This window comes from Oncorhynchus mykiss, chromosome 6, assembly GCF_013265735.2.
Source record: "Oncorhynchus mykiss isolate Arlee chromosome 6, USDA_OmykA_1.1, whole genome shotgun sequence".
NCBI classification, from domain to species: Eukaryota; Metazoa; Chordata; class Actinopteri; order Salmoniformes; family Salmonidae; genus Oncorhynchus; species Oncorhynchus mykiss.
The window spans coordinates 46,217,678-46,233,359 of record NC_048570.1 but is presented as its reverse complement, the minus strand read 5'-3'; the positions used below and the strand labels follow the sequence as shown (position 1 = coordinate 46,233,359).

The window sequence follows — 15,682 nt, the reverse complement described above, 5'->3', positions numbered from 1 at the left end:
GTGTTTCGCCTCCTCATTAATTCACATAGAAGTAGCCCATTTCAGCATTGCGGACAATTTATGTTTGAGGCTTTACTGAGCTGGACAAACTTCTCTCTTCGAGGAGAGCCCACACACTTCACAAATGTTTCCGCAGATCAAGTATGCAGACATTTGCACAGTCTTACACGAATTGGCACATTTTAAGACTGGCGCTGGTATTGCCTTCCTTGTTTTTTTCCTTACAAATAATACATTTGGACATGTGCGTTCCTATCAAAGCAAGCGCCTTATGTCATTTCTACCTTAGCATTCAGTATATATATATATACAGTGCCTTGCGAAAGTATTCGGCCCCCTTGAACTTTGCGACCTTTTGCCACATTTCAGGCTTCAAAATTAACTGTATTTTTTGGTGAAGAATCAACAGCAAGTGGGACACAATCATGAAGTGGAACGACATTTATTGGATATTTCAAACTTTTTTAACAAATCAAAAACTGAAAAATTGGGCGTGCAAAATTATTCAGCCCCTTTACTTTCAGTGCAGCAAACTCTCTCCAGAAGTTCAGTGAGGATCTCTGAATGATCCAATGTTGACCTAAATGACTAATGATGATAAATACAATCCACCTGTGTGTAATCAAGTCTCCGTATAAATGCACCTGCACTGTGATAGTCTCAGAGGTCCGTTAAAAGCGCAGAGAGCATCATGAAGAACAAGGAACACACCAGGCAGGTCCGAGATACTGTTGTGAAGAAGTTTAAAGCCGGATTTGGAGACAAAAAAAATTCCAAGCTTTAAACATCCCAAGGAGCACTGTGCAAGCGATAATATTGAAATGGAAGGAGTATCAGACCACTGCAAATCTACCAAGACCTGGCCGTCCCTCTAAACTTTCAGCTCATACAAGGAGAAGACTGATCAGAGATGCAGCCAAGAGGCCCATGATCACTCTGAATGAACTGCAGAGATCTACAGCTGAGGTGGGAGACTCTGTCCATAGGACAACAATCAGTCGTATATTGCACAAATCTGGCCTTTATGGAAGAGTTGCAAGAAGAAAGCCATTTCTTAAAGATATCCATAAAAAGTGTCGTTTAAAGTTTGCCACAAGCCACCTGGGAGACACACCAAACATGTGGAAGAAGGTGCTCTGGTCAGATGAAACCAAAATTGAACTTTTTGGCAACAATGCAAAACGTTATGTTTGGTGTAAAAGCAACACAGCTCATCACCCTGAACACACCATCCCCAATGTCAAACATGGTAGTGGCAGCATCATGGTTTGGGCCTGCTTTTCTTCAGCAGGGACAGGGAAGATGGTTAAAATTGATGGGAAGATGGATGGAGCCAAATACAGGACCATTCTGAAAGAAAACCTGATGGAGTCTGCAAAAGACCTGAGACTGGGACAGAGATTTTGTGAAGAATCAACAACAAGTGGGACACAATCATGAAGTGGAACGACATTTATTGGATATTTCAAACTTTATTAACAAATCAAAAACTGAAAAATTGGGCGTGCAAAATTATTCAGCCCCCTTCAGTTAATACTTTGTAGCGCCACCTTTTGCTGCGATTACAGCTGTAAGTCGCTTGGGGTATGTCTCTATCAGTTTTGCACATCGAGAGACTGACATTTTTTCCCATTCCTCCTTGCAAAACAGCTCGAGCTCAGTGAGGTTGGATGGAGAGCATTTGTGAACAGCTGTTTTCAGTTCTTTCCACAGATTCTCGATTGGATTCAGGTCTGGACTTTGTCTTGGCCATTCTAACACCTTGATATGTTTATTTTTGAACCATTCCATTGTAGATTTTGCTTTATGTTTTGGATCATTGTCTTGTTGGAAGACAAATCTCCGTCCCAGTCTCAGGTCTTTTGCAAAAAAAAAAAGTTCAATTTTGGTTTCATCTGACCAGAGCACCTTCTTCCACATGTTTGGTGTGTCTCCCAGGTGGCTTGTGGCAAACTTTAAACGACACTTTTTATGGATATCTTTAAGAAATGGCTTTCTTCTTGCCACTCTTCCATAAAGGCCAGATTTGTGCAATATACGACTGATTGTTGTCCTATGGACAGAGTCTCCCACCTCAGCTGTAGATCTCTGCAGTTCATCCAGAGTGATCATGGGCCTCTTGGCTGCATCTCTGATCAGTCTTCTCCTTGTATGAGCTGAAAGTTTAGAGGGACGGCCAGGTCTTGGTAGATTTGCAGTGGTCTGATACTCCTTCCATTTCAATATTATCGCTTGCACAGTGCTCCTTGGGATGTTTATAAAGCTTGGGAAATCTTTTTGTATCCAAATCCGGCTTTAAACTTCTTCACAACAGTATCTCGGACCTGCCTGGTGTGTTCCTTGTTCTTCATGATGCTCTCTGCGCTTTTAACGGACCTCTGAGACTATCACAGTGCAGGTGCATTTATACGGAGACTTGATTACACACAGGTGGATTGTATTTATCATCATTAGTCATTTAGGTCAACATTGGATCATTCAGAGATCCTCACTGAACTTCTGGAGAGAGTTTGCTACACTGAAAGTAAAGGGGCTGAATAATTTTGCACGCCCAATTTTTCAGTTTTTGATTTGTTAAAAAAGTTTGAAATATCCAATAAATGTCGTTCCACTTCGTGATTGTGTCCCACTTGTTGTTGATTCTTCACAAAAAAATACAGTTTTATATCTTTATGTTTGAAGCCTGAAATGTGGCAAAAGGTTGCAAAGTTCAAGGGGGGCGAATACTTTCGCAAGGCACTGTATATATATATATATATATATATATATATATATATATATATATATATATATATATATATATATATATATATATATATATATATATATATATATACATAATATTTCTGTCAATAAACAGAAATAATTCTGTTTATTCACAGAAACATTATGTATGTATATATATATATATATATATATATATATATATATGAGCATTTACAGTTTTATTCACGTTTTCAAGTACTGGTGACAAATAACGCATTCCGATTATTGCATAGATTATAATGGATGTGTGTAAAATACTTTTTTGAAGGTTGTACTGATTATAATGAGCTAATGCTAAGCTATTTGCTATTTGTGTGGCGCTATGTTTGTTGACATTATTCAATTAATTCTGGGTGTCACGGAAACATCTGTCAGACCAAATATTTTATAATGAGGTTAATGGTAAACTTCCGGAAGTGAATGAAGGGAAGTGAATGATCATAGACGACACACCCCCTTCAACATGCATACTGCAAACAGACCAAACTCATCTTTTCTCCTCTTATTATCTCTGGTTGACGCGGAAAAGCTAACATGGCAGCGTGCACAAACTAACCCTTATCGGATTACTTTCCATTTCTAGAAGTGTTTTACTCAATTATTTCGATCAATGGCCTCCCGGGTGGCGCAGTGGTTAAGGGCGCTGTACCGCAGTGCCAGCGGTGCCACCAGAGACTCTGGGTTCGCGCCCAGGCTCTGTCGCAACCAGCCGTGACCGGGAGGTCCGTGGGGCGACGCACAATTGGCCCAGCGTCGGCCGGGTCAGGGAGGGCTGGTAGGGATATCCTTGACTGTGTGCACGCTGTGCACGCTAACCAAGGTTGCCAGGTGCACGGTGTTTCCTCCCGAGACATTGGTGCGGCTGGCTTCCGGGTTGGATGCGCGCTGTGTTAAAGGTGGGTTGGGTTGTGTATCGGAGGACGCATGACTTTGAAGCTTCGTCTCTCCCGAGCCCGTACGGGAGTTGTAGCGATGAGACAAGATAGTAGCTACTAAAAAACAATTGGATACCATGAAATTGGGGAGAAAAATTAAAAAATATATTTATTTTTATTTTATTTCGATAAGCTCACCCATGATGTGATGAAATATAAATAGTAATTGCTATTAGCTAATTAATATTGTGGTTTCTGACAGTCGAGAGTTATCTAAATATGACCGCTTGTGTTATGTCAATCTTTCCTCAGTTTGTGCTAGGACTAACGTAGCCTACATTTTCCATTTTCTTTACTTCTGTGAATGTCTGAACATTGCATCCAAAAATAAACTTGGCACGTTCAGGACATAACTTTGTAAGGACTGTGTTTGTGCAAAATGTTTCTGTGAATAAACAGTGTGGCTAGCTTAAATGCTGACTGTTGCGTAAATCGAAACTGGACTTTCTAAATAAGCGTTCTAATCACACCAGTTTGAGCGTAAACCGCAGTGACCACTGTAGAATGATCACACCCATTTGTTGGTACGTGTGAAAGGCTAAGTAGCCACCTGGGTGGGAATTCCTATGGGTTAAGTAAGGATCACATAATTCCATCAAGATCATCAGGAGGGATCAGACAATGAATTATACTTGTGAGCAAACATTCCATAACTGGAGGTGGCAGTTAATCGCCAGCCAAACTTGGCTTCAAACCTTTTCTAGCAACACACTCCAGGTGGCAGTATGCACCCTCTATCAGGTTGTTAACCAACTCATAGAAGTAGTAGAATAAAAAAAATGGAGATGACTCAGTGGCGCTGCCCAGATGCCATAATGGGACAGATACAACGTTGCGATCTCTGTACAACTCTATGCAATGAACATAAATTCTCTCACACACATGGTATGAACAAACTAACACATACACACCTTGAGCAGGACCCTCATGGTACTACAGGAGTGTCCAGGGTAGAGTTTGAGTAGTTTGTCCTCAGGACATTTGGCAGTGGGGGTTTGAGGACAGCAGTTACACACATCTCCCACCTCACTCTGAAACACACAAGAGATGCATGGCGTTTAGACTCACACTGAAACACATAAAACACAACAGATACATGGCCGTTAAACTCACTCTGAAACACACAACAGACCAGGTCTAAGAAATGTAAAAAAACAGACTTTGTTTGACATGTTGGCATGCCAATCCCAACCTATTCTAAGAATGTTAACACTTTCAACCAGAGGAAAGTAAGGAGGGAGAGAGAAATAGGGCAAAGAGGGAAACTGAAGAGAGAGACATCAACAGAGTGAGAGCAAGATATATTTTACCTTCAGGCATGTACATTTTCATCGCCCTCCCTCCCTCCCTCCCTCCAGGTCAATGAAAGGGTCCTTGCTATCCGGAATCCTTGGGACGTCCCTACCCCATTGAAGTTGACATTTAAAATGATTACGGTAAGGGTTAAGGTTAGAGTTATGGTTAAGGTTAGGGTAAGCGAAGGGGTCAGGGTTTAGTGAAAGTAACAACAGATTTGAGGAGCAGGTGTTCTGGATGGGAGACTCTATTACTCTAAAACTCTCACAATTTAACCAGTTGAAGTCGAAAGTTTACATACACTTGTATGTACAATTGTTTACAGACAGATTATTTGTCTTATAATTCACTGTATCACAATTCCAGTGGGTCAGAAGTTTACATACACTAAGTTGACTGTGCTTTTAAACAGCTTGGAAAATTCCAGAAAATGATGTGATGGCTTTAGAAGCGTCTGATAGGCTAATTGACATCTATTGAGTCAATTGGAGGTGTACCTTTGGATGTATTTTAAGGCCTACCTGCAAACTCAGTGTCTCTTTGCTTGACATCATGATAAAATCTAAAGAAATCAGCACAGACCTCAGAAAAAAATTGTAGACCTCCACAAGTCTGGATCATCCGTGGGAGCAATTTCCAAACGCCTGAAGGTACCACGTTCATCTATACAAACAATAGTACGCAAGTATAAACACCATGGGACCACGCAGCCGTCATACCGCTCAGGAAGGCGAGGCGTTCTGTCTCCTAGAGATGAACATACTTTGTTGCGAAAAATGCGAATCAATCCCAGAACAACAGCAAAGGACCTTGTGAAGATGCTGGAGGAAACACGTACAAAAGTATCTATATCCACAGTAAAACAGGACCTATGTCGACATAACCTGAAAGGCCGCTGGGCAAGGAAGAAGCCACTGCTCCAAAATCGCCATAAAAAAAGCCAGACTGCGGTTTGCAAATGCACACGGGGACAAAGATCGTACTTTTTGGAGAAAAGTACGATAGAACTGTTTGGCCATGATGACCATCGTTATGTTTGGAGGAAAACGGGGGAGGCTTGCAAACCGAAGATCACCATCCCAACGTGAAGAACAGGGGTGGTAGCATCATGTTCTGGGGGTGCTTTGCTGCAGGAGAGACTGGTGCACTTCACAATATAGACGGCATCATGAGGAAGCAAAACTACGTGGATATATTGAAGCAACATCTCAAGACATCAGTCAGGAAGTTAAAACGCAGTTGCAAATGGGTCTTCCAAATGGACAATGACCCCAAGCATACTTCCAAAGTTGTGGCAAAATGGCTTAAGGACAACAATGTCAAGGTATTAGAGTGGCCATCACAAAGCCCTGACCTCAATCCTATAGAACATTGGTGGGCAGAACTGAAAAAGCATGTGCCAGCAAGTAGGCCTACAAACCTGACTCAGTTACGCTAGCTCTGTCAGGAGGAATGGGACAAAATTCACCCAACTTATTGTAGGAAGCTTGAGGAAGGCTACCTGAAATGTTTAACCCAAGTCAAACAATTTAAAGGCAATGCTACCAAATACTAATTGAGTGTATGTAAAATTCTGATCCACTGGGAATGTGATGAAAGAAATAAAAGCTAAAATAAATCATTCTCTCTACTATTATTCTGACATTTCACATTCTTAAAATAAAGTGGTGACTCTAAGAGAGAGAATTTTCACTAGGATTAAATATCAGGAATTGTGAAAAACTGAGTTTAAATGTACAGTATTTGGCTAAGGTGTATGTAAACTTCCGATGTCAATCTGTGCATCGACACAATCCTTCAACCTCATGGCTTGGTTTTTGCTCTGACATGCACGGTCAACTGCATAGACAGGTGTGTGTGCCTTCCAAATGTCCAATCAATTGAATTTACCACAGGTGGACTCCAATCAAGTTGTATGATCAATGGAAAAAGGATGCACATGAGCTCAATTTCGAGTCTCACAGTGAAGGGTCTGAATACTTAAGAAAACAAAGTATTTCTGTTTTTTTATTTTTAACATTTGTCAAACTTTTTTTTTTTACAGGGTTTATGGGGTCATTATGGGGTATTGTGTGTAGATTGCTGAGATAAAAAAAAACATGTAATCCATTTTGTAAAAGGCTGTAACGTAACAACATGCGGAAAAAATCAAGGGGTCTGAATACTTTCCGAAGGCACTGTACTATATGTACATATAGTACCAGTCAAAAGTTTGGACACACCTACTCATTCAAGGGTTTTTCTATATTTTTACTATGTTCTTTTTCAACAGGACAATGACAAAACACACCTCCAGGCTGTGCAAGGGCTATTTGACCAAGAAGGAGAGTGATGGAATGCTGCATCAGATGACCTGGTCTCCACAATCACCCGACCTCAACCCAATTGAGATGATTTTGGATGAGTTGTACCACAGAGTGAAGGAAAAGCAGCCAAACAAGTGCTCAGCATATGTGGGAACTCCTTCAAGACTGTTGGAAAAGAATTTCAGGTGAAGCTGGTTGAGAGAATGCCAAGTGTGTGCAAAGCTGTCTTCAATGGAAAGGGTGGCTACTTTGAAGAATCTAAAACATACCTTGATTTGTTTAACACGTTTTTGGTTACTACATGATTCTATGTGTTATTTCATAGTTATGATGTCTTCACTATTATTCTACAATGTAGAAAATAGTACAAATAAAGAAAAACCCTGGAATGAGTAGGTGTCCCCAAACTTTTGACTTGCACTGTATTGTCACGCTCATTATAATGATTAGACCAAGGCGCAGCGTGCGTAGAGTTCAACATCATTTTAATAAACCGAAACTCACTGAACAAAACAAAACAACAAACCAACCAACCAAACGAAAAGTGAAGCTTCTGTTGTGCACTCAGGCAACTAAATGTAGACAAGATCCCACAAACACAAATGAGGAAATGGCTACCTAAATATGATCCCCAATCAGAGATAACGATAAACAGCTGTCTCTGATTGGGAACCATATCAGGCCAACATAGACATACAAAAAACCTAGATGACCCACCCTAGTCAGTATCACGCCCAAACCAACATAGAGAATAAACAGCTTACTATGGTCAGGGTATACATGTGTATACATGTGTATACAGTGCATTCGGAAAGTGTTCAGACCCCTTAACTTTTTCCACATTTTGTTACGTTACAGCCTTATTCTAAAATTGACAATTTATTTATTTTCCTTATCAATCTACACACAATAGCCCAGAATGACGAAGCGAAACAGGTTTTTAGAAAATGTTGCACATTTATTGAAAATAAAGAACAGAAATACCTTATTTACATAAGTAATCAGACCCTTTGGTATGAGACACAAGATTGAGCTCAGGTGTATCCTGTTTCCATTGATCATCCTTGAGATGTTTCTCCAACTTGATTGGAGTCCAGCTGTGGTAAATTCAATTGATTGGACATGATTTCGAAAGGCACACAACTGTCTATATTAGGTCCCACAGGTGACAGTGCAAACCAAACCAAGAGGTCGAAGGAATTGTCCGTAGAGCTCCGAGACAGGATTGTGTCGAGGCACATATCTGGGGAAGGTTATCAACAAATATCTGCAGCATTGAAGGTCCCCAAGAAGACATTGGCCATCATCATTCTTAAATGGAAGACGTTCGGAACCACCAAGACTCTTCCTAGAGCTAGCTGTCCGGCCAAACTGAACAATCGGGGGAAAAGGGTCTTGGTGAGGGAGGTGACCAAGAACCCGATGGTCACTCTGACAGAGCTCCAGAGTTCCTCTGTGGAGATGGGAGAACCCTCCAGAAGGACAACCTTCCCTGCATCACTCCACCAATCATACCTTTTTGGTAGAGAGACCAGACGGAAGCCACTCCTCAGTAAAATGCACATAACAGCCCGCTCGGAGTTTGCCAAACGGCACCTAAGGGACACTCAGACCAGGAGAAACAAGATTCTCTGGTCTGATGAAACCAAGTTTGAACTCTTTGGCCTGAAGACTGGGGCGATTGAACGCAATATTCAACAATTTCCAAAATGTTACTGAGTTACAGCTCATATTAGTACATTTGTCAATTGAAATACATTCACTAAGCCCAAATCTATGGATTTCGCATGACTGGGAATACAGATATGCATCTGTTGGTTACAGACACCTTAAAAAGAAGTAGGGGCATGGATCAGAAAACCAGTCAGTATTTGGTATGACCACCATTTGCCTCATGCACTGCGACACATCTCCTTTGCATATAGTTGATCAGGCAGTTGATGGTGGCCTCTTCAATGGCTGTGCGAAGTTGCTAGATATTGGCGGGAACTGGAACACGCAGTCGTACACGTTGATCCAGAGCATCCCAAATGTGCTCAATGGGTGACATGTCTGGTGAGTATGCAGGCTATGGAAGAACTGGGACATTTTCAGCTTCCAGAAATTGTGAATACTTGCAACATTGGGTCATGCATTATCATGCTAAAACATGCTAAAATTTGCTAAAAACATGCTAAAATTTGTGCACAAAATTTGAGCAAAATAATATTTTTGAGAGTCTGGAAAATGTCTGGGATATTTTATTTCAGCTTATGAAACATGGGACCAACAGTGTAGATCTTTAGAAAGAGGAGAGGCGCTGTGATACAATACGTTTTTTTCAATATGTTTTTCTTTAAGCCTTAACCTGCTTTTTGCCTGAGTAACCTCTGGTGGCAGAGCATTCCATGATGACATGGCTCTACACAGAACTGATCCACGCATTAAGTCTGTTTTTGCTTTGGATACAGTGAAGAAACCCTTGCCATGTCTGGTGGGGTATGTACAGTGTGTCTGTTTGAAGTGTATGCAAATATTGGGTAGGCATTTTCAACACACACATTTTTCTTAAAAAGATTAGAAGAGAAGTAGTCAATTTCTCCTCAACCCGCAACCATGAAAGATTAACATGCATGTTGTGGAGGTTAGTTTTGTGTGCGATTGTTAAGGGTAAAGATGCTTTGTTTTGATCCAGCTGCAACTTTGCTAGGTCTTTCTTTGCTGCACCTGACAATAATCAAGATGGGACAAGATCAGATCCCGAACAACTAGAACAGTTGATCTTTGAGTCAAAAATGCAGAATATATTTTTATAACAGACATACCTCTACCCATCTTCACAACAACTTTGTGAATATGGCTTTACCATGATAACTGACTATCCAATGTTACTCCTAGGAGTTCAACTTGTTCGTCACACCTTTTGTGTTTGTGTCTGTGTGCATGCGTATGCATGTGTCAATGTCCAGTTCTCAGCTCCAGTCTGATACGCTGCTTGTGTTCAAGTTCGTTTTGGGGTGGGAGAAGTTCCTGCACGTCTAACGTGTGAGTTGGCATGTTTCTAGGCTAATAAAATGTACCATGTTGATATGCCTTGAACTGGAACCAGCCGTGGTTTCTGTTCCAAATGGCACCCTATTCCCTATATACAGTACTGCACTACTTTTGAAACAGGGCCCAAAGGGTTTTGTTCAAAAGTAGTGCCCTATGTAGGGAATAGGGTGCCATTTGGGACATAGCCCTGGTCTCTGTGTGGGGCTGGTTGGACTAATAAAAAAAAATGATGGATGGTATTAGGATGTAGAGAGGTCACATTGTTGAGATAGCATCTCCAGTAGAGAGGAAAGAGACATCAGGTAGATCAGATAGTGTCCTTCCTCTCCGGCAACCGAGTTAGGAAGGACGCCTATATCTTTGTAGTGACTTGGTGTATTGATACACCTCCAAAGTGTAATTAATAACTTCACCATGCTCAAAGGGATATTCAATGTCAGTTTATTTATTTTTTCCCCCGTCTACCAATAGGTGCCCTTCTTTGCGAGGCATTGGATAACCTCCCTGGTCTTTGTGGTTGAATCTGTGTTTGAATTTCACAGCTCGACTGAGGGACCTTGCAGATAATTGTATGGTGGAGTAAAGAGATGAGCAAGTAATTCAAAAATCATGTTAAACAGTATTATTGTACATAGAGTGAGTCCATTCAACGTATTATGTGATTTGTTCAGCACACCTTTACTCCTGAACTTATTTAGGCTTGCCATAACAAAGGGGTTGAATACTTATTTTCTCAAGACATTTCAGCTTTTCATTTTTTATTAATTTGTAAACATTTAAAAAAAAACATAATTCCACTTTGACATTATGGGTATTGTGTGTAGGCCAGTGACAAAATATCTACATTTAATACATTTTAAATTCAAGCTGCAACAACAAAACGTGGAAAAAGTCAAGGGGTGTGAATACCTGTGTGTGTGTGTGTGTGTGTGTGTGTGTGTGTGTGTGTGTGTGTGTGTGTGTGTGTGTTTTAGTGAGAGAGAGAGCGAAAGCGAGAGACATAGAGAGAGAATGAATACAGCCTGCCACCTAAGACATCTAAATCTCCCCTATAATAACAACACAAAGCCCACACAAACATGTGAAGATAGATCACTGATAATCATGATCCACTTATCCCCAATCATTGTCTGTCTCACACCATAATCAAACACCTACACACAACATCATCACATCTGCACACACACTCGACCAATCAAACACCTACACACATTTCAAATCAGGGAAAGAGTTTGTGTTGTGCGCACATGCATGTGGGTCTGTGTGTGCGTGCCTGCCTGACTGTGTGTGGGTGATGTCTGCGTGTGTGTGTGTGTGTCTCACCAGTTGACAGTTGGTTATGGTGGAGACCATCTGAGCTCCTTGACAGCAGAGGATGAAGCCGGCCAGGTTGAGAAGAACACACACCACTGACGACAGCACAAACATATTCACCTGGGAGAGGGAAAGGGTGGGGGGAGGAGAGCGAGGGGAGGGAGAGAGAAATAGTAATGGAGATATTTGCAAAACATATCACACAGCCTAATAGGAAAATAGTCCAAATCAGAGAGCATATTAAAACTAAATCCTCAAATAATACAGAACCATAATATAGAGAGAGGGAAGAAAGGGATACAACTGTTTATGACAAAATAAAAAGGCCCTCATAGCTGGCCTTGACTGGAAAGATAATATATAGTGCCTTCACACCCCAGACTTTTTCCACATTTTGTTGTGTTATAGCCTGCATTTAAAAAGGACACACTTTAGATTTTTTGGGTCACTGGCCTAAAAAAAATACCCCTGAATGTCGAAGTGGAATTATGTTTACATTTTTTACAAATGAATTACAACTGAAAATCTGAAATATGTCTTCAAACCCTTTCTTATGGGAAGCCTAAATAACAGAGAAAACTGAGGATGGATCAAGAACATTGTAGTTAGGAAGCCTGTACAGAATAAACATATTCCAAAACACGCATCCTCTTTGCAACGCACTAAAATAATACTGCAAAAAATGTCGCAAAGCAATTCACTTTTTTATCCTGAATACAAAGTCTTATGTTTGGGGCAAATCCAATACAACACATTACTGAGTACCACTCTCCATATCTTCAAGCATAGTGGTGGCTGCATCATGTTTTGGGTTCGCTTGTAATCCTTAAGGACTAGGGAGCTTTTCAGGATAAAAAAGAAACGGAATGGAGCTAAGCATAGGCAAAATCATGCAGGGAAACCTGGTTCAGTCTGCTGTCCACCAGACAGTGGTAGATGAATTTACCTTTCAGCTGTACAATAACCTAAAACACAAGGCCAAATCTACATTGGAGTTGCTGGCCAAGAAAACAGGGAATGTTCGTGAGTGGCAGAGTTACAGTTTTGACTTAAATCTGCTTGAAAATCTATGACAAGACCTGAAAATGGTTGTCTAGCAATGATCACCAGCCAATTTAAGAGAGCTTGAAGAATTTATAAAATAATAATGGACAAATGTTGTACAATCCAGGTGTGGAAAGCTCTTAGAGATTTACCCAGAAATACCCTGTAACCACTGCCAAAAGTGATTCTAACATGTATTGAATACATATCTAATCAAGATATAATATTGTTTTCTTTTTTATAAATGTTTTATAAATATTATAATTTTTCTTCCACTTTGACATAAGAGTATTTTGTGTATATCGTTGACAAAAAATACAATTAAATCCATTTTAATCCCACTTTGTAATACAACAAAATGTCGAAAAAGTCAAGGGGTGTGAATACTTTCTGAAGGCACTGTATTTGAATTGAATTTATTTGGGTAAAATACATATAATGTACAACAGAGTAAACAATGTATTCCCAGAGGAAATCACGTAAAATTATTAATTAAAACACTTGTTTTCAAAGTGGTCCTCAATGGTAAAAACAAATAAAACACGAATGATTAAAACACAAGACGAAATTACAGATAGAAAAGATGACAGAAAAAATTAGTCATATAAACACTGTTATTGAAAAAAGACAGAAAGAAGAAGGAGAGGCGGGAAGACAGACCAATACCTGTTTGTTGATAGCTGACATCATGGAATATACAATGGGTAATTTAACTACACTTACTATTAGACTGACTTGATGTGAGTGTTGGTTTATAGTGCATGTAATTCAGAACAGCCAAGGATATGTCAATCAATATGAAAATGACCCCTTTTCAAAGCTTACACAAATAGGTGGGCTCGGAAAATATCTGACTATTTTAAGCGTGCCTCAAGCAGCAAAATCGTGTCGGTCGCCTGGCGGTCTTGGGCATAAGGGAGGGGATGGGCCAAATCCAGCCCCCCACCGCCTCTCACAGTGAGGCAGAGGGGTATTTATACTGGAGCTAAGACTGGGACGCATGGTGACCGCTGTCTGTCTCTCTGTGTCTGTCCCTTTCTGTCTGGCGACCGCGGCCATGGAAATCACTCAGGTCAGAGGTGGGGCTCTGTGTATTCTTTGTGACTGGGAGGATACAGTCACTAATTTGTCCTAACTCAGTCAGTGTGTCCGCTCTCACACAGGACACACACACACACAAATACACAGCTTGCGGGACAGACAGCTCGACTCCAGATTTCACCCTCAGGCAAGCGCCAACTCCCCAGTTTCAACTGAACACTCACTCTTCCAGTTTCCTGAAGTCACGTTTTGAACAAATTGAGGGGATTAAGACTAAGACCCCCTTTACACTAATAAGAGTGTTCCCCAAGGGGTAGGCTATGTCTGAAGATGCATTATTGATGTTAATCTGTTGCACTAAAGGTGCACTATGCAAAAATCGCTCCACTACTTCCTGGTTGCTAAAATTCGAATAGTTCGCATAATTTCAGTTTATGTGATAAAACAAGCAAAAGCAGTACAGCATAGAGAATCATTGTACCATCTAAACCCCTGTGAAATAACATTTTCAATACCCAAAAATATTTAATTCAATATTCAATATTTATTTTCAGCTGCTTGAAGCTAAACCTAAGAATGGGATACATGGAAGTAGCGCATATAGAACAGATCTACCGCTTCTTAGACTTGCTTTCAATGAGTATGTGAGAACTAAAACTCATGATTTCTATGTGAATTTGGTAGGGGACCCCAAAAAGTTACATATTGCAGCTTTAACAGAACTATTGCTCAAATTGTATTGTGTGATAGCTCCATTTGTAATACACTATGCTACTATACACACTGGCAACATTCTGCGGTAGGCCTAATCATAGCCTGATAAAAAAGGGCCACCTAGCGGAATCGACATTTTAACAGATATAGTTTAGGAGTAAAGGAGTTTAAGAAAATAATTTAAAGATATTGCTGTGTGCAGACATGAACGGGGTTCACCGGATGGCAGAAAGAACACAAGATCAGTTGGACAACAAAGCAAGCACTCCCATTTAGGAACTATCTTCCTTTACGTGCAATCAGTGAAAGCTGATTTAAATAGACTCTCAGAGTTGTAAGACGCTGACTGTGCTTTGTCACATACACATGGTTAGCAGATGTTAATGCGAATGTAGCGAAATGCTTGTGCTTCTAGTTCCGACCATGCAGTAATATCTAAAAAGTAATCTAACCTAACAATTTCACAACAACTTCCTTATACACACAAGTGTAAAGAAATTAATAAGAATACGTACATAAAAATATATGAATGAGTGATGGTCGAATGGCATAGGCAAGATGCAGTAGATGGTATAGAGTACAGTATATACATATGAGATGAGTAATGTAGGGTATGTAAACTTTATTTAAAGTGCCGTGTTTAAGTGGCTAGTGATACATTTATCACATCAATTGTTCCATTATTAAAGTGGCTAGAGTTGAGTCAGTATGTTGGCAGTAGCCCCTCAATGTTAGTGATGGCTGTTTAACAGTCTGATGGCCTTGAGATAGAAGCTGTTTTTCAGTCTCTCGGTCCCCGCTTTGATGCACCTGTACTGACCTTGCCTTCTGGATGATAGCGGGATGAACAGGCAGTGGCTAGGGTCCTTGATGATCTTTTTTGCCTTCCTGTGACATCGGGTGGTGTAGGTTTCCTGGAGGGCAGGTAGTTTGCCCCCGGTGATGCGTTGTGCAGACCTCACTACCCTCTGGAGAACCTTGCGGTTGTGGGCGGAGCAGTTGCTGTAGCAGGCGGTGATACAGCCCGACAGCATGCTCTCAATTGTGCATCTGTAAAAGTTTGTGAGTGTTTTTGGTGACCAGACAAATTTCTTCAGCCTCCCGAGGTTGCGCTGTTGCGCCTTCTTCACCATGCTGTCTGTGTGGGTGGACCATTTCAGTTTGTCCGTGATGTGTACGCCGAGGAACTTAACTTTCCACCCTCTCCACTACTGTCCGGTTGATGTGGATAGG

At 40.7% G+C, this 15,682-nt stretch overlaps 1 protein-coding gene across 1 annotated transcript in view; it reads right to left on the bottom strand.

The window, feature by feature from the left end:
• The window catches only part of LOC110526905 (protein FAM189A2), a 63,580-nt gene that overhangs the window by 29,739 nt on the left and 18,159 nt on the right, over positions 1–15,682 (bottom strand). The window contains exons 3-4 of the mRNA XM_036980249.1: positions 11,660–11,770; positions 4,613–4,732 (exon numbers count right to left, since the gene is read on the bottom strand). Coding sequence (XP_036836144.1) covers positions 4,613–4,732; positions 11,660–11,770 — 231 coding nt within the window. The remainder of the gene's footprint in view (positions 1–4,612; positions 4,733–11,659; positions 11,771–15,682) is intronic.